Source organism: Chanodichthys erythropterus, chromosome 3 (assembly GCF_024489055.1).
Source record: "Chanodichthys erythropterus isolate Z2021 chromosome 3, ASM2448905v1, whole genome shotgun sequence".
Taxonomy (NCBI): domain Eukaryota; kingdom Metazoa; phylum Chordata; class Actinopteri; order Cypriniformes; family Xenocyprididae; genus Chanodichthys; species Chanodichthys erythropterus.
This window is the reverse complement of record NC_090223.1, coordinates 10233435-10253993: the sequence shown is the minus strand read 5'-3', so window position 1 is coordinate 10253993 and position 20559 is coordinate 10233435. Positions and strand designations below refer to the sequence as shown.

At 38.7% G+C, this 20559-nt stretch overlaps 2 protein-coding genes across 2 annotated transcripts; both read left to right on the top strand.

The window, feature by feature from the left end:
• The first annotated feature begins 214 nt into the window (after positions 1–214).
• LOC137003076 (chymotrypsinogen A-like) lies at positions 215–7821 on the top strand. The gene is made up of 6 exons (XM_067363113.1): positions 215–269; positions 1005–1025; positions 5305–5470; positions 6212–6480; positions 6588–6736; positions 7501–7821. The coding sequence occupies exons 1-6, from the start codon at positions 215–217 to the stop codon at positions 7819–7821; spliced, it is 981 nt and encodes a 326-aa protein (XP_067219214.1).
• An 8087-nt stretch (positions 7822–15908) lies between these two features.
• LOC137003069 (chymotrypsin-like elastase family member 2A) lies at positions 15909–18601 on the top strand. The gene is made up of 6 exons (XM_067363101.1): positions 15909–15960; positions 16691–16711; positions 16801–16966; positions 17044–17312; positions 17428–17573; positions 18308–18601. The coding sequence occupies exons 1-6, from the start codon at positions 15909–15911 to the stop codon at positions 18599–18601; spliced, it is 948 nt and encodes a 315-aa protein (XP_067219202.1).
• The last annotated feature ends 1958 nt before the right edge of the window (positions 18602–20559 follow it).

Below are 20559 nucleotides of genomic sequence, written 5' to 3'. Positions count from 1 at the left end.
GTGGTGGGGACACGTTCCACCCACATCCACAAAAGGCACCTATGAAAAGCTGAGAAGAAACTTTTTTTTTTCTGAAAACATCTGAGACAGAGATGAACGTAGCAGTGGGGTGGGGCAGAAAACCCTTGATAAAAGCAGTGGTACTTGCTTTACATTTCTGCAGAAACCTGACAGTCGAGGAAACAGCAGTCAGATCACAGACCAGAACAGAATGATGAAGTTTAACACCGCTTTGAGTGCTGTCGGTTTCATCCTTCTCATAACAGCAGGTAAGATCTTACAAAACATCTCTAATATGACATAATTAGATGTAACTTTAGTAATGGTTGTTTCAGTTGTTTAAAAACTGACAAGCATTTTAATTTCTCATGATTATAAAAACCTTTGGATCTGAAGACTTATGGATGAATGCTTAAAATTGGTTCTGTAGATATGCACAAATTCTGCATTTGAATACATTTCTTTACAAATGCATAATTTCTGTATTTTAATGGATAATTTTAATTAATGTTTATTCCAGGACGCAGTTCAAGTTTGGTTGAGTGAAAGTTCAGAGTCTGAATGGATGGTGACTTTGAAGAAGCTAAAAAATAGTTTTGATTCGTTTAAGATTTTGGTCACCACAGAAATCCCACACTTATATTTCTGTTATTTATATATTTGATGACTACTTGCACATCATTTGAAAATGCATACAAAGACAGATTATTTAAGTTGTTTAAATATAGCTACACTTTGGGGTTTGGGTCATCCATCCATTCTTCAAATTGCTTTTCTTAGGTTAATTACTTAATTTCATATGGCTATAAAATCATTTAACAGGTATTTTGGCTAAAATCCATAAACAGCATTATTCAGGAGAAAGATTGTATGTTGTTTTCATGTCAATATGTGTTAGCGCTGATGTAACTGGCAAGCCAGTAATCATGGTCTACACAAACCAGTTCATCAGCTCTCTTCTGTTCTCTATCCTCTACTTATTTTGCCTTTGTCTAAACACACAGGTTCACTCGGCCAGATAGATGGTAAGCTGTCATATCTTGTTCCCCACATTGTAACATTTTATACTAATGTTCAGTTACAAGCCACTTATAAATTATTAGTTAATGATGAACTAAAAAACATCATAAGTGATATTCTAACATTTATGAATGCTTTATTAATTCAGCTATAAGACACTTATTAATTATTAGTTAATGATGATATTTGAAGAGTTTGGTTCCAAAACGCGATAAACGATAAAGCGATACATTTAAAAAAAAATTATAATAATTGGTCCAAAATTGATTTTTAAAAAATCCAAATCAGTATTGTTGTCATGATCACCGTCTGTTCCGGTCACTGTTCCTGGACTTCATCTCCCATCATCCCCTCTGTCACTCACCTGCACACACTTCACACTAATCACTAATCACCACACCCAGCTGTAGCTCATTACCTGGTCTATAAAGGACTTCCACACACACCACCTCACCGCGAAGTATTGTTTAACATTCATGTTGCAATTTCTGAGCGTTTTTCCCTGTTTGCCTTTCTGTTCCCGACCTTGTCTGTTTCCCGTGTTGATTCTCTGCTGCTTGCCTTTGGACCCCTGGATTGTTTATTGTTTCCTGTTCTATGATCGATATCTGCCTGCCTTTTGACCTACCGCCTGTACCCTGACGTCGTCCCTGCCTGTCCTTTGCTGTTCCTGTTTGCCCCTGATTAACTCTGCCTGTACGACCATCCTCACTGTAAATAAACGCTGCACTTGGATCTCCTGCCTGAGCCTCCCATTCGTTACAGAATACTTCGCCATACCCAGATCCAGCAGCTTCGGTGAGCATGTCCAGCCTCAGCATGGACCCAGCATGGTGTCTCGTCAGCCTGCGTCAAGGTAACAGTACTCTCGAGGCACATATCCAGAAATTTTTGGGGATTGCTAATTTATCTGATCTGCCGGACCACGCCCTCATTGACTTCTTTACCTATGGATTAAACGAACCATTAAAGAACTGCTTACTTACCAATGGTCCCCGAGGGTCGCTCATGGAATTTCTGGACTTTGCCCTGTTCACTGTCGGTTCACTTTTTACTGTGGGTATCGCAGAGGAATGCGACACCACAGTGAATCACGTCATGGCGGCCGCTAAAGAGAACACTCACAAAATGGCGGCCACCACAACAACATCACATCACGTCTCCGCTGATCGCCCAGAGCAACGTCACGTCTCCGCTGATCGCCCAGAGCAACGTCACGTCTCCGCTGATCGCCCAGAGCAACGTCACGTCTCCGCTGATCGCCCAGAGCAACGTCACGTCTCCGCTGATCGCCCAGAGCAACGTCACGTCTCCGCTGATCGCCCAGAGCAACGTCACGTCTCCGCTGATCGCCCAGAGCAACGTCACGTCTCCGCTGATCGCCCAGAGCAACGTCACGTCTCCGCTGATCGCCCAGAGCAACGTCACGTCTCCGCTGATCGCCCAGAGCAACGTCACGTCTCCGCTGATCGCCCAGAGCAACGTCACGTCTCCGCTGATCGCCCAGAGCAACGTCACGTCTCCGCTGATCGCCCAGAGCAACGTCACGTCTCCGCTGATCGCCCAGAGCAACGTCACGTCTCCGCTGATCGCCCAGAGCAACGTCACGTCTCCGCTGATCGCCCAGAGCAACGTCACGTCTCCGCTGATCGCCCAGAGCAACGTCACGTCTCCGCTGATCGCCCAGAGCAACGTCACGTCTCCGCTGATCGCCCAGAGCAACGTCACGTCTCCGCTGATCGCCCAGAGCAACGTCACGTCTCCGCTGATCGCCCAGAGCAACGTCACGTCTCTGCTGATCGCCCAGAGCAACGTCACGTCTCCGCTGATCGCCCAGAGCCCGTTCCAGCCAGTGTATCCGTTCCCGAGCCCGCTCCAGCCAGTGAGTCCACTCCAGTCCAGCATGCTTTCCCTGTCAGTCCTGTGATGGCCAAGAGGGCTGTCTTCACTTTTTATGTCTTGGCTGTCATGCGTGCGTGGAGGATGTACTCGAGCTCTATGGACTTGGGAGCAGTCTGCCAGCCCGAGCCCGCTGTTGTCCCAGAGCGGCCCGCTGTTGTCCCAGAGCGGCCCGCTGTTGTCCCAGAGCGGCCCGCTGTTGTCCCAGAGCGGCCCGCTGCCGTCCCAGAACGGCCCGCTGCCGTCCCAGAACGGCCCGCTGCCGTCCCAGAACGGCCCGCTGCCGTCTCAGAGCAGCCGTTTGCCCCGCTGGCCGCTTCGCTCTCAAGTTCGCCGCTTGCAACGCTCTCAAGTTCGCCGCTTGCAACGCTCTCAAGTTCGCCGCTTGCAACGCTCTCAAGTTCGCCGCTTGCAACGCTCTCAAGTTCGCCGCTTGCAACGCACTCAAGTTCGCCGCTTGCAACGCACTCAAGTTCGCCGCTTGCAACGCACTCAAGTTCGCCGCTTGCAACGCACTCAAGTTCGCCGCTTGCAACGCACTCAAGTTCGCCGCTTGCAACGCACTCAAGTTCGCCGCTTGCAACGCACTCAAGTTCGCCGGTTGCAACGCACCTCAGCTCTCTGGATGCGATGGACAAGATGGCTGTTTCGCCAGTGCCTACGGGCAAGATGGCCGCCCCTTTGGTGTCAAGGAACATAGGGGGTGTTCCAGCCATCGAGTCCGCTCCAGAACCTGTGCTACTTGCCCTGCCAGCGCCCCATGAGCTCCTTGTCCACGAATCGACCATGGCCACCGTTGATTTCCCCAAGAACTTTTTGGGGGGGGGCCATATACCAGAGGGTGGGGAGCTTGTGGGTGGGGACCCTGCAAGGCCGCAACCATCAGCGTGCTCCGAACTGCTAGGGCCGCCCATGGACTATAAACCCCTATGGCCATTAATGGACTGTAGGCCACTAAGGCCATGTATGGACTCCGACCTACCGTGGCTGCTCAAGCCGCCTGACCTGCCGTGGCTGCCTAAGCCGCCTGACCTGCCGTGGTTGCCTGAACCACCCGATCTACCGTGGCCGCCCAGGCCACCTGACCTGCCGTGGCCGCCCGAGCCACCTGACCCACCGTGGCTGCCCGAGTTCCAGGGGCTGCATTGGAGATCCCGTTCCTGGCTGCTACTAGATCTCCAATGCACCCACCCCCCCCTCCCTAGCTGTTCCTTCACGTCGCGAGGACGCGCCTTCCGGGAGGGGGGCGTTATGTCATGATCACCGTCTGTTCCGGTCACTGTTCCTGGACTTCATCTCCCATCATCCCCTCTGTCACTCACCTGCACACACTTCACACTAATCACTAATCACCACACCCAGCTGTAGCTCATTACCTGGTCTATAAAGGACTTCCACACACACCACCTCACCGCGAAGTATTGTTTAACATTCATGTTGCAATTTCTGAGCGTTTTTCCCTGTTTGCCTTTCTGTTCCCGACCTTGTCTGTTTCCCGTGTTGATTCTCTGCTGCTTGCCTTTGGACCCCTGGATTGTTTATTGTTTCCTGTTCTATGATCGATATCTGCCTGCCTTTTGACCTACCGCCTGTACCCTGACGTCGTCCCTGCCTGTCCTTTGCTGTTCCTGTTTGCCCCTGATTAACTCTGCCTGTACGACCATCCTCACTGTAAATAAACGCTGCACTTGGATCTCCTGCCTGAGCCTCCCATTCGTTACAATTGTATCTGGTCGGCATTGAAAAGTAATTTATTAATTTCGCTCTTTAATTGGTAATGACAAACGGAGATATAATTAATTTATAACATTATCAAGATGACTTGTTGAATTCATTTTGGGAGCGACGGCTTAATATTTTTAGTAAAATGCCTTTATATAAGATAAATATTGGGAAACTTTAGACTCTGTCATATATGTGCATCAACTTACTTTTCTCTGTATTTTTCAATATGACAAATACATTTTATATTGATGGACTTATTGCATTTTGGGGAAAAAATAATACGTTTTTATAACAAACCTTTTAAAATCAAAATGTAGATTTGAATTTTTTGAATGTTTTTATAACCAAAAGATGCTATGTGAAAGTTTGAAACAGAAAATAGTGGTTTTCATCTTGCCACTTTCTTGGTAAAGAAACATTTCAAACAAACAAACAAACAAACAAACAACAACAAAAAACAACACCTTTTTACTCAAATTAATGAAAATGGAGTTATTGCGTTTTGGAACCAAACTCTTCATATATACGTGTATTCTGTCACTCCCCAACCCTGCTTATAAATGATTGTTATTATAAAGTGTTACCCAAACAGAATGCTTATTCTATGTCGGGGAGGCATTTTAACAAGGAAATCTCATATCTTCTTTCTCTCATCTTCAGTATGTGGTCGAGCCCCTCTCAGCAACAGGATTGTTGGAGGAGAGGATGCGACAGCAGGGTCTTGGCCGTGGCAAGTCAGCATTCATGTCTACGGCACAAGACATAACTGTGGCGGGACTCTGATCAAAAAAGACTGGGTTTTATCTGCAGCTCACTGCTTCCAGAAGTATGAAGCAAAATAAAGCTCAAGATACATTTGAAGAGTTTGGTTCTTTGGTTCTTTTTGGCATCTTTTGGTTATAAAATATTAAAAATTCAAATCTACATTTTGATTTTAAAAAGTTTATTATAAAAACATATTATTTTTCCCCAAAATGCAATAAATCCATCAATATAAAAGTTATTTTTCAAATTGAAAATACACTACAAAGTTGATTCACATATATGACAGAGTCTAAAGTTTGCCAATATTTATCTTATATACAGGCATTTTTACTAAAAATACATTCAGTCGCCGCTCCCAAAATGACTTCAATGGGTCATCTTGTTAATGTTATTAATTATTTGTCATTAACGGTTAAAGAGTATCTGGTGCCACCGCACAGTTAAATAAATATTTGCAGAGTACAATGGTATTAAAAACGGCTTTTTAAAAAAGCCTTCAATGTTTACAGTGGGTGGAATAGTGCGCTGTGATTGGTTGAGCGGATATATCGTGTTCTGCAGAGAAAGGAGACAGACGTTTGTCGCGTTTTGGAAAGAAAGGGAGAAAACCTGACAGAATAACACGACGGATATCGATTTTTTCACAAAATTAATGAATGACTTTTCAATACCGACCAGATACAATACTGATTTTGGCGGAAATTCTATTTTTTTGAAAATGGCATTTATCGTGTTTTCAAACCAAATTCTTCATTTGTAGACTGATAATACTGAGATTAAAGCAGAATTTCTCTATTTACAGAATTGATGTGTCTAAGGTTGTGATGTACTTCGGGCGTCTGAACCAATCCGGCTCAAACCCTAATGAGACGTCCAGGACAGCGAGTCGAATCATCACCCATCCTAACTATGACAGTTCTGCTATTAACAACGACATAGCACTGGTCCAGCTCAACTCTTCTGTGACCTTCTCTAAATACATTAAGCCGGTCTGTCTGGCGGCGGCTGGTAGTGTATTTGATGCAGGTACAGAGAGCTGGGTCACTGGATGGGGCAAACTACACTCTGGAGGTGAGTGAACATCAACCAACCAAATATGAACAATACTGAAAACCTCAACAGTTTGCCTAGAAATGTTTTTTAAAGCCATAAAATGTGTCCTCTGATCTGTTTCACAGACACCCAGCTTCCTAATACACTGCAGCAGGTGATGATGCCCATTGTGAGCAACAGTGACTGTAAGAGGGTTTATTTCGGGGTCAACAGAATCACAAACTATATGATATGTGCTGGATTTTTAGATCAGCAAGAGAAAAGTATGTGTTCGGTAAGATATCAGTCATTCATTTGAACCCTTTTTAATCCAAAGCAATTTACACAACTCACCTGCAAACTTTACACTGCCAACCTACTGTAGTTGCTTCAGTTTTTACTCCACTGATCATAAACTTGTATACTATGACTATACTATGTTTTTTACTTCACATGATCTGCAGAGGAAAGAACAGAGATACAGCACATTATATAATAAATTAAAATAAGACACAAAGGTAAAAAGATGCCTACACTTTCTTCCACTATAGAAAACTCTGTAGAGAAAATAAAACCAAAATGTCACCAGGGGGCGATCAAATCATCTTAGCTTTATTTTCCAGGAAGTGTGTCTCACACTTGGCTTTTTCCAAAGTTAAATGCTGCATTTATGCCATCTCGTATTTACTGGAATCTTGCAATGTCAACATTTAAACGTTACGTTCATTCAACATTGACGTTAAATGAATCTACACAGCGGTATGCACCTAAACATTTGTCAAGTCTTGGGGTGCTTCTCATTTCTAGTTTTTGAATCCTTGTGTCCTTTACCTGCTACCTATCCTCACGTCTCAGTTCCACCCTGATTGGGATGCAAGGGAAGGATACAAAGGAAAGAAAACTGAGTGCTCCCACTTTAAACAGTTAAAAAAAGTGTACTGGCCTCAGGATAAAAATGCTTTAGTGGACACATGGCTAGCATGCTTTTACTATTATGTCTGTAACCATTGTTCACTCCATATTGTCAGAGATATAAATGCTTAATGTTTTTCAATACAGCGAGACTCTGGAGGTCCAATGCTCAGTAGGAACGTTTCCCTGTGGATTCAGTCCGGAATTTCGAGTTTTACTACACAAAGATGTGAGGACCGCAGATTTCCTAGTGTGTTCGCCAGAGTTTCTCAGTACCATGACTGGATCAAGTCCTACATGGGAAAAAACAAACCCGGATTTGTTAAATTCATTCAAACATCCAACTCCAACTTTGGAAGCATATCCAACCCACTCTTACTTACCCTTCCTCTCATCTTCACTGTCATTTCTTTCACCTTCTTGCTCTCCTTTGTAATTTTCAAACGATTGGTCAAACAAGACCACTGAAATGTTTCTATGACACTTATCTAAAGATGTCCTTTTGATGTGTTTGAAAGAAAGTCTATGGAACTTGTTGCTAGGGTGCACTACATGGTTGCTAGGGTGTGGCTTGATAGCTTCACAATGATCCTGAGAGACAGACCCATAAAGACTCATTAAACAGCTGAGCCAAGCAGTGAACAACGACTCAGCCAACAGAGAAGTGGAGACTAACTCAACCAGCAGTGTTGCAAGAGTCAGCAGGATAGAGTGCAAACTAACAAAACAGTCAGCCGAGAGAAGTGAGACTCACACACAAACAGTGACGAGGCGTCCAAGGGCCGAACCATAATCCAACAGGCACAGAAAAGACTCACAGCTGCTGAGATGAAGAGTGACAAAGTTACCAGAGAATCCCAGTGCTTGGAAAATGGGATATAATCTCCACAGGCCAAGTGGCATTGCAAAGACAAAAGCAAAGCAAGAGAATCAAACAAATGAAGAAGATCGGTCAGTTGCTGATCTTGTGTTTGAAGCAAAAAACATCTGGTTCTGATTTATGGCCAGTTAAGCCCAAAACAAATTAATTTAACAAGATTTAGATATAGCATTTCTGTATTCATGCAGAAGTTTTTTTATTCAGTACTCTCTGCTGCTAGATGATTTTCTCCCAATAACAGGGTGTATACGGTCATTTGAATGCTGAACTTCAAAAAGTTCTGGATCCCAGAGGAATAGTTGTTTGGAAATAAAAGGACAAATGCATGGAGTGGAAAGTGAGAAAAATTAATTCTAATGTAACACATGGCCATTTATTGTTATGTAACGTGACGGTGATGGTGAGAACATGACAAACAAATTATGACAAAGAGTTATCTTTGACAAAGACAAAAAGCTTGATCAAAGTAGTCAATGTCTGTTGCAGCATATTTTGAGTCTTGTGAAGCCATTTGATAGCTTTGTGCAAAGAACAGACTGAGACAGGCTGTGAATAGATGCAGTTCACATTCATTGCCCACATACAGGTTTCAGTCATATACCTCTTGGATGCATGCATGTGTCATTGAAAAACAACCTTGCTCTGACATGAGATATTATCAAGTGTTGCTTTTTATAAAACAATCTTAAAAAAACATTTTTATCCATTTTATTGCATACAAATTTTTGAACCCTTCTCTGTGGACACACTGTTTTAGATGTAGTGAGAAGACAATACGTGTTATACATTTGATATAATAATGATAAAATTAAATTGAAGGGGATAATTGTGATAAATACTTTCTATTATTAATCCCTCATAACATTTAAAATAGAACATATTTTTATTTTTAAACCTAATAGCAGTTACAATTGCTGGATTACAATGTCAGTGTATTACAAGGAGAGGTGACTTATGAGGACATTACCCATGTCTCCACTTTTCAAAAGGTTTATAATTCATATATGATTTATAATGATTATAGTAGACTGGAGAATATTAAGTATTATCTAAGATGCTTATGACTGCTAAAAATAATAATAATAATAATATAAACCGTAGGTTGAATATAAAACATCTTGAGTGATGCTTACATTTTCACCAATCACATCATTTATATTTCTGTGACTGACAGACACATTCTTGCATAGATGAGATGTCATTTTTTACGAGTAGAATAATTAATCCAAAAATAAACTGTCACCCTTCCCAAACCTGAATGACTGACTTTCTTCTGTGAAAGAGTAGATGTTTTGCAGAATGCTGTTTTATGGAAAATGAAAAAAACGTGAACAGATGATGATTCTCATGTGGACAGTCATGACATCGTTGATTATAATGTTGGTGTATTCTTATTATTAAGCACACATCTTAGGCTAAGCTATCAACTGGAAATATCTAGAATTAGATGAATCAAAATTTGCCCATGGAAACGGAGCTAGTGAAACACACACGGCATGCATTAAACATACACAGATGCATCATGCTCTTTCAAACAGCACCTGTCGCGTGCCCTCATATTTTTGAGCATTTTAATGTAACTTCCAAAAACAATACTGACAGCAACAGAAACAAACGTATTTTCTATTAAGCGATAGTAGCCTTTAGCCTACCCCGTAAACTGATGTCCAGGGGCAACTTTATTTAATGTATGAATGCCATGCTATTTCCAATCGATAAATTCAGTTAGATGATACGGCTAGGCCAGTTACCAGTGAAATCCAATCAGAGCTTCATCAGAGCCATCAATAGCTACACAAGAGACATAAATGTATTTACACAGCAGTTAGCTTACAAGTGCATAAAACATGTTATGAGATAAATGTTTTACATTTTAAACACAGAAATATGACATGATGGAATCGTTTAATATGAAACTAAAACAGACAGCAGGTGGCGGCAAGTCACTGCCTTAACGAGTAAGTATGGCAAGCCGTTTTGACTCTCAGGATATGAATTCTTGATATCAACAATTTAATTGTTGATATCAGGAACTAAATTTCCACTAGTAACAATGTTACTTCTTGATATCAACATTTGAATTTCCACTTGTAAAAACTAGAATTCTTGATATCTGTAATTGTATTTTCACTAGTGAAATGTCACCATAGGCTGACATCCAAATTCAATTGTTGATATCAAGAATTGATTTCTTACTAGTTGAAATTACAATTTCACATATCAGAAATACAATTCTTATTAGTAAAAATCATAATTTTTGATATCAATAATTACATTGCTACTAGTAAAATGTGAATTTTTGTAATCAAGAATTCAATTGTCACTAGTTGAAATGTCAGTTCTTGATATCAACAATTGAATTGTTATAACAATGTTAATTTTTGATATCAATAATTTGATTGTCACTAGTGACAATGTTAGTTTCCGATATCATGAATGTGAAGCCATTTTAGATATCTGAAATTATATTGATATCAGAAATACATTTTCAGATATCAAAAATTTGAAATTTTTACTAGTAAGAATTGTATTTTTGATATGTGAAATTAGAATTTCAACTAGTAAGAAATCAGTTCTTGATATCAGCAATTGAATTTGAATGGTGGCATTAGCAGATATCAAGAATTCTAGTTTTTACTAGTGGAAATGTAATTCTTGATATCATTTTAACTAGTGAAAATTGAATTGTTGATATCAAAAATTAACTTTGTTACTAGTGGAAATGTAATTTCTGATATCAAAAAATTGAATTGTTGATATCAAGAATTCTTATCCTGAGAATGAATAAAAGTCAAAACGGCTTGCCATAGTAAGTTCAATCCATTCGTTTAATTCCTTCAAATTTACACTGATTCGAAAACAACACCACGTGTTGCAGCAGTTCAGCTGTAGATTTGTTTCTGTGATAATTCCTATGTAGGCCTAATGCGTTAAAAGAAAAAAAAAAATAAAATACATGACCAAATGTTAAAAAATGTGGCAGAGAGGGGACATGTTCGCAGGAACAACATAATTGCTGATGGGCCATGAGTTTAACCCTTAAATACATACCTTGGGTCTTTAGTGACCCGGGACGTCATTCGCTACCCTCCTCCTTGTTCATTTTTTAAAGTTAGACATCAACCTCCTTGGTATTCCTTGGTATTCCAATTCATTATAAAGAATATAACAAGAAAAAAATAATAAAATAATAAAAGAATGCCTATTTTTGTATTCATTTTTTGTAAAAAATTGCATAGGGTTGCTAACGACCCGAGGTGTGTATGAGTGTACGTATATTTTTTTCTGCACAACAATAATTGAATCTTAGATGACGGAATTAGTGCAATTCATGTCTGATACACAATGCTGAAGTGAAGACTCATTCAGACAGAAAATGAAATAATAAGAAAAACATGAAATGGCTTAGCGATTTACTACAGAGCAAATGGGGTCCTATTCGTGACCTCAAACATAAAACTAGCCCAATATTTGCTGAATTTACTGGGAAATGAGCTCTAACGAGGACAGTGATGATGGCATAAAACATCTGCTCAAAATGAGCCCTTTCAAGCTCCAAAAGGTAACAAAATACGATTTATTTTATTCTTCTGTAATTGTTACTCTAATATCAGAGGAGTTTTATATTATTACGACAGGGAGAGATCCCTCCGTGTTAGATATAGATCCGGGTCAATGAAGACCCGAATATGTAAGAATGATTGGCGAAACATGCATTTAAGGGTTAATGCACAAACCTGTGACCATAGCAACTATGGCTATTCAGGAATGGAAATTACGAATGTATTAATATTTTGTTTTGAATTTCAGAAAATGCAGAATAGAGGAATTATTATATTAACCTTTACTCAGGGTGCAATTTGAAGGGGGGGGGGGAGTTCCCCCTTCTGGTCTATGTGTCCCTGCATCTGCTGAATCACTACTGTACAATGGTTTATGAAATGCAGTCAATGAACAAATTTCTATAATCACTGAACTTTTTTTAAAGTAAATATTTATTATAAAGACCAGATGTGATTGCCTTGCTAATGAGAGAGTTGGTGGTTTACCTTGACAGAGAAAATACCTGCATGTACTTTCATAATTCTAACCTGCTTACTGTACGTAGGCACCTATATATGTCAAAATATGAGAAAAACAGTATGTACACTATTCATGCAACAATCATTCATCTTTAAGTGTTAACAGGTTTCTGTGTCTGTGGGGGTGCAGGGCCGTCTAAACAGTGTGAAGTTATGTGTACATGTGTAGATATGATCCTTTGAGAATAATGCAAGAATGAAATAGGAATTAGGAAGTGGATGTTTACTGACAGTCACACAACAGGTAAATCCAGACACCTTTATACAATAACAGCGGTTTCCAGTAAGTCACATTATATCTGGGTGAACCAAAATCGAAACAAAACAGGAAAATACAGATTGTCTGATTTACTCGCATTATTAGTCTCTTCTTAACTTGATTTCTTTTCTTTTAATGACTGTAAATATAAAATCTGCAGTTTAGGAGATTAAATATTATAGGGTGAATATTAAATAATCAGGTCTGTTCAAAGGCACTTGAAAAAGTTTTTTGCTGTTGTAGTTCCCATTGGGACCGAATGGGGAGAGTATACAATGGGTTAGCACTGTGGGAAGAGCAGTGGTGTAATGCAATGAAGTAATAATACTTCGTTACAGTACTTAAGTATTTTTTGAGAGAATCTGTGCTTTACTTGAGTTTTTATATTTCTGTCAACTTCTACTTTTACTCCACTACATTTCCTAAATAAATTGTATACTTTTACTCCGATACATTTTCCCAAAGCATTTTCGTTACTTACTACAAAATAAAGTCGGAAGAACACAGACTGCAAGCAAGCATGCGCAAACAAGTGCTCGCACAACCGCGGTTGATTTCATTTTCTGGGTTGCGTCCATTGCTGGAGCAGCTGAGAATTTTACGAGACATATAAGACATTACGAGAGCGGCCTCTAGAGGCGAAATAAAAACTAACACTGATGCCTCGTAGAGTTTGTTTTGACACGTGACGTGAGGCTGCACACTGCACAGAGCGGGTCACTTCAAAAACGATTTAAAACGGACAACAAAACGGTATGTTATACAGTGTACACTACAGTACATGTTTTCATATCACTATAAAGTAATTCGTTTGTTGAGTAGATGCTGCATTAGTGGAGAACAGTATGTTTGCCGTCGAGGCTGAGAGGACGCTAACATTAGTAGTACCTCAAGCGGTTAAAACAATGTGACAAAAACACCAACTGTTGAATGCCACGATTGTAACCATTCATTTGCATCAGTTTATATCCATTTGTTCGCTGTTATGCATTCATTATCCAGCGAAGTTGCATATTTAAAAAGTTTTCTAAAATAATGGCAAATAATGTGTGAAAGTATACATATGCTATGCCGTTGTGTAAAGATGGCAATTTTTAAGCATGACTGTTTAGATTTATATGAAATGGTAACACTTTACAATAAGAGCCCATTTGTAACATTAAATACGGTTAATAAATGTATTGTTCATTTTTAATTTCAACATTAACATTTTAACATATTAAAGTCGTCTCTTACATTAGTTATAATGTACTATGAATTAACATGAACGATCAATGTATAATTAATATATTCGTATTTTTTATAATTAAAAATTACAATAAACATTTAGCCATTTTTTTAATTCAAAGAAACAAAATGTAAGAAAGAGTTAAAACTGAACACAATCTTGCTGCTCAAACTGTGTATAGAACAATTTTTAATAATATTTTTTTGCTCCTTTTGTATTTTACATTTACTTGTACTTTTACTTTCAATACTTAAGTACGTTTAATATTAAAAAAAAACTTTTCGTACTTAAGTACAAAAAATATCACATACTTTATAACTTTTACTCAAGTAACATTCTAAACAGTGACTTTAGCTTCTACCAAAGTCATTTTCTGGTAAGATATCTATACTTTTACTCAAGTATGGTTTTCGAGTTCTTTATACACCACTGGGGAAGAGTGGAGCTTTTATAGTTTAAGGGAAGGGTACATAGAAGCGACTCCAGTTTTTAATTCTTATCATTTAGTATGCTAATACATATAAATATATGAAATTGAGTGTATTAAACCTGTCAGGGAACCATATAAAATCACAGTGAGATGACTTAATTGAGACACTTAAAAGTAACTTCATTCCCTGATGTTGAAATGATTGATTCATGTGAACTGATTTAAATCAAGAAAGTTCAGCACACTTTTTTTGAGGACTTCAATAAATGAATAAAAGGCAATGGATAAATGTTATAAAATCTGTTGATCCTGTCTATAAAATGAGCAGTAAAACAGAACAAGATCTTCAATGTACATTCTTAATATCTGGAGTGAACACAACGCTTCTGTAAGTGGATCATGGTAACAAAATATTCTCTGTGTTCGCAAGAATTTTTGTTTATTCTGCAAACACAAATTGTGCTTCTAATTTTTTGTATCTAAAAAAGATCCTCATTTTTTTAAAATTTTTTTATTTTTCATTTTGGTATGACAAGAAGGTATAATTCCCCCCGATGTGACTTACTGGAAACTGCTGCTTCTGTAGAAGGTCGTCTGGTTTTACCTGTCATGTGAGAAACCAGCGATCATCCACTTCTTGTAAAAATTCCAGTTTCATACTTCTAATTTTTTTTTTTAGAGGGTCATAATGTTTCATTTGCAGTATGACTTATGGCTCTGCATACCTCCAGGCCTGAAATCCTGATGACAAAAGAATCTTTAAAAATGATTGATGGTTCTGCTTTTACAAGCATGATTAGTGTTGACAGTTCATATGTGTTTTTCTCATATTTTGGCCGTACAGCATATAGGTGCCTAGAATTATGAAAGTACATGCAGGCCGTTTCTCTGTTAAAGTAATCAAATATCTTCATAAACAGGGCAATATGGTATCAGGGCAATAGCATCTGGTCTTGGGTCTTTAGAATAAATACTTTCTTTTTTTTTTAGAAGTTCAATGGTTATGGAAATATGCTCATTTGAATAAACTATTGGCTCAGTGCAGTACATTTTTATGTGCATATCTGAATATACTGGATAAAATGTTGAACTCATTATGTTTAAAGATGGATATCATATTACTCAATGTTGGTTCATCACAATATCCCAAGTGAACACAGGTGAATTTTAAACAGTTTAACTACTTCAAGCATTCACAGGTCTCAAGTTACACAGACAAACCCTACCAAATGTAACATTGATAGACATTTTGATATATTTAATCCACAATCCATCTCTGTATACTCCCGCTATATTGTGTATGTCTGTAATCGTATGATTTGGTAGGAGCTTCATCACTTCAATCATCCAGTAAAAGAGTGTTTTTCATGTAAGAAGAATGATGGATTGGAGATGCTTTCTGCAAGCTATTTTTTTCAATGGCCTTGAAAAAGTGGTGGGGACTAAATCATTTTTGGCAAAAGTGGTGGGGACACGTTCCACCCACATCCACAAAACGCACCTATGAAAATCTGAGAAGAAGCTTTTTTTTTTCGGAAAACATCTGAGACAGAGATGAGCGTAGCAGTGGGGTGGGGCAGAAAACCCTTGATAAATGCAGTGGTTCTTGCTTTACATCTCTGCAGAAACCTGACAGTCGAGGAAACAGCGGTCTGATCACAGACCAGAACAGAATTATGAAGTTTAACACCGCTTTAAAAGTTGCCGGTTTCATCCTTCTCATAACAGGTAAGATCTTACAAAACATCTCTAATATGACATAATTAGATGTAAATTTAGTAATGGTTGTTTCGGTTGTATAAAAACTGACAAGCATTTTAATTTCTCATGATTATAAAAACCTTTGGATCTGAAGACTTATGGATGAATGCTTCAAATTGGTTCTGTAGATTACAAATGCATAATTTCTGTATTTTAATGGATACATTTAATTCATGTTTATCCCAGGATGCAGTTCAAGTTTGGTTGAGTGAAAGTTCAGAGTCTGAACAGATTGTGACTTTGAAGAAGCTAAAAAATAGTTTTTTGGTCACCACAGAAATCCCACACTTATATTTATGTTATTTATAGATTCGGTGACTTTATTTAAAAAAATGTGGAAAATAGTGATAATAATAATAAAGACTGAATATTGTCCAAGCTTTTATGAAGCAATGTAAAATACTTCTCACACATTGTTTGAAATATAGATTAAGTTGTTTAAATATAGCTACACTTTGGGGTTTGGGACCTCCAAATTGTTTTTCTTAGGTTAGTTACTTCATTTCACATGACTATAAAATCATTTAACAGGTATTTTGGCTAAAATCCATAAACAGCATTATTCAGGAGAAAGATTGTATGTTGTTTTCATGTCAATATGTGTCAGCGCTGATGTAATTGGCGAGCCAGTAATCATGGTCTACACAAACCAGTTATCTCTGTCCTCTACTTACTTTGTCTTTGTCTAAACACACAGGTTCACTCAGCCAGTTAAATGGTAAGTTATCTTGTTTCACACAGAATGTTTCTTCTATGTCGGTGAGGTATTTTGACAAGGAAACCTCATATCTTCGTTCTCATCTTCAGTATGTGGTCGAGCCCCTCTCAACAACAAAATTGTTGGAGGAGAGGATGCGACGGCAGGGTCTTGGCCGTGGCAAGTCAGCATTTATGTTACCGGCATAAGCCATAACTGTGGCGGGACTCTGATCACCAAAGACTGGGTTTTATCTGCAGCTCACTGCTTCCAGAAGTATGAAGCAAAATAATGCTCAAGATACATTTATAGATTGATAATAGAGAGATTAAGCAGACTTTCTCTATTTACAGAATTGATGTGTCTAAGGTTGTGATGTACTTCGGGCGTCTGAGACAATTCGGCTCAAACCCTAATGAGACATCCAGGACAGCGAGTCGAATCATTAATCATCCTAACTATGACAGTTCTCCTTTTGACAACGACATAGCACTGGTCCAGCTCTCCTCTTCTGTGAATTTCACTGATTACATTAAGCCGGTCTGTCTGGCGGCGGCTGGTAGTGTATTTGATGGAGGTACAGAGAGCTGGGTCACTGGATGGGGCAGGCTGCAACCTGACGGTGAGTGAACATTCGCTTGGCAATTAACAGAATACAAACAATACTGAAAACCTCAACGGTTTACCTGGAATTTTTTTTAAAAGCCATAAAATGTGTGCTCTGATCTGTTTCACAGGCCAGCTTCCTAATACACTGCAGCAGGTGATGATGCCCATTGTGAGCAACAGTGACTGTGATAAAGCTTATTTATTGATCAACAGAATCACAAGCAATATGATTTGTGCTGGATTTTTAAATCAGCAAGAGAAAAGTATATGTCCAGTAAGTTACCAGTCATTAATTTTGACCCTTTTTAATCCAAAGCAATTTACACAATATACTCACCTGCAAACTTTACACTGCCAACCTACTGTAGTTGCTTAATTAAGCCCAGTGTTTACTCCACTGATCATAAACTCGTACACTATGACTGGTTTTTGCTTCACCTGATCTGCAGAGGAAAGCACAGAGTTGCAGAGCAGACTATAAAATAAATTAAAATAAGACACAAAGGTAAAAAGATGCCTACACTTCCTTCCACTATAGAAAACAATGTAGAGAAAATAAAACCAAAATGTCCCAGAAATGTCCACTATCATTTTGCATATTTTGATCTGGAGAGGATGGGGACCTTTACTGCTGCCAGCCACCAGGGGGCGATCAAAACATCTTAGCTTAATTTTCCAGGACGTGTGTCTCACACTTGGTATTACCCAAAGTTAAACTTTTGTCAAGTTTTGGGGTGGTTTTTATTTCTAGTTTTTGCATCCTCGTTTCCTTTCCTCGCTTCCTCTCCTCATGTCTCAGCTCCACCCCACTTAGGATGCGAGGGAAGGAAACAAAGGAAAGAAAAATGGTTAGTGCTCTCACTGTAAACGATTGAAAAAGGTATGCTGGCCTCAGGAAAAAAAACACTTTTGGTGGACACACTGCCGGCATACTTTTACCGTTATGTCTGTAACAACTGTTCACTCCATATTGTCAGAGATATAAATGCTGAATGTTTGTCAATACAGGGAGACTCTGGAGGTCCAGTGCTCAGTAGGAACGGTTCCCTGTGGATTCAGTCCGGCATTTCGAGTTTTACTTCAAAAAAATGTGACGACCCCAAATATCCCAGTGTGTTTGCCAGAGTTTCTCGGTACCAGGACTGGATCAAATCTTACATGGGAAACAACACACCTGGATTTGTTGAATTCAATGCATCATCCAACTCCAACTTTGGAAGCGTACCCAACCTCCTCTTATTTTCCCTTTCTCTCACATTCTCCATCATTCCTTTCACCTTCTCCCTCTATCTTGCTTCCTAAAGATTGTTTGAACAGTAATTCTCTGGGCTCTTTGATAAAGAGGACAGTTGTGCTGTACATGCTTTCAGTTATATGGTTACTGTTGTTAATTATTCAGGGTCATTGGTTGTTAAATGTAATTATCTTTAATCAATTACCATGTTGTAGTTATAATGGATTAAGTGTAATTTTAATGAATTTAAAAATGATTCAAAGAGACTAAAATATAAAAAAAAATTCTAATCAGCAAATCTGTTGCATAAGAGGAAACTTATGAAGAGCATCAAACAGCCGAAGAACGCTTGTGGCGGGAGCATGCTAAAAGCTGCAGAGTGACTTACATTGTTCACTGCACTTTTTTAAGTTATTTGTTAGCAATTTAGATATCAGTTATAAAAATAAACATTATAGTGGATTTTAACATATGCACACTCCAAGATCAAATCTGTTCATACACACGTTTTATAAATGAGGCCCACAAGCTTCACAGCAGACAGTCAAAGCAACATTATTTAATGAACGTGTGGACCCAGAGGAAGATCGTAAGGGCTTGGGGTTTCATCTGAGACAGGGCCAGTGGTGATGATGAAAATGAAAAGCATCATGATGCAGTGCATTCTGGGAGCCACCATACTTAAAAACTCATCCATGACTCCCAGCATGCACTGTGGCAAATTATGCAGCTGAACTATCTGACTAGTTGCTTTTATTTTTGCTGTTGTTTTGTTGTGTATTTAGTTCCATGTTTTGTGGTGTTCAGACTTTATCTGTAATGTTAACTGTCAACATTGTTGAGATTCACATGATTCTTGATGTGTGTGTGTGTCTGAATAATTACACATCAATTTTAAGATTAAAGATTAGAGTCTGAAAGAGATGAGTGAATCAGACCAGTAAATGATGATTGTCATCACCTGATAACATTTCTCTTGCCATAACAAATATGTTTTATAAACACATAATTACAACAGCCAGGGGAAAAAAAAAACTAATGAATAAGAGTCAATTATCAAGGGCCCAACTAAAGCAAGCACTGATCGCCATAATGGTGAGGTAAAATTGTATTATTTTCAATAAAACATCATCATCTAAACCTCTGATAATTCTCAATAAGAACTTTTGTCAGGTGTAGTTCTTGTGTTTCTGTTTGTCTCTACTCTTTTTTTTCCTGTTTGTTATTTGTCCTTCATTGATTCTGCTTGTTAACAGCAGGTGTTCATCAGTGTCTGATTCATTCATTTGTTTTCATTCACTCTTGAAAGTGGACTATATTAGTAAACAGTGAATGAGGGTAGGGTGTGATTTTGGACACAACTTCTTAGTGTCGACTTTGAACTCTGTTAATACACAGTATTCCTGTAGGCTACTTTCTCGAAGACAACAAATATTACTCAGAATGCATTGTTTTCTATGGTATTACTGGTTTAATAAAAAACAGTATGTTCCGGACTGAATTTTGCCATTTTTTTACAATAACTGCCATGGTTGCTTTTGGCTTGCTCAATGGGTGCATTTAAAAAATGCATTGTGGAATATCAGTAAAGTTTTTGATTAAACTGCTGACTTAGCAAAGCAGCACACACCTGACTTGGAAACATGATGCTATAATGCAGTTCAATTATTCAACAAAACCATAGCCTTTTGAAGTAGAAAAAATGTATATTTCCTGAAAATGTGAGTGGCGTTTGTCGTGTGCAACTACACTGCCCCCTACACCACTAGCATGTTTTTAGCAAGATGCTAAAATGATTAGCACGTTTTGCTAGCATGTTTTTACCAAGGATGCTAACATGATAAACATGTTGTTGTCATGTTTTTAACAAGATGCTAACACATTTAACATATTTTTGTATGATGCTAATACATTTTGACTTTTTTTTCATGTTTTTATCATGTTTTACCCCTAAGCTAATTGCTGTAGGACAGGGATCTTCGAGGGCTGGATTATCAAATCAAAAAGTTGAGGTGGATGAATAAAT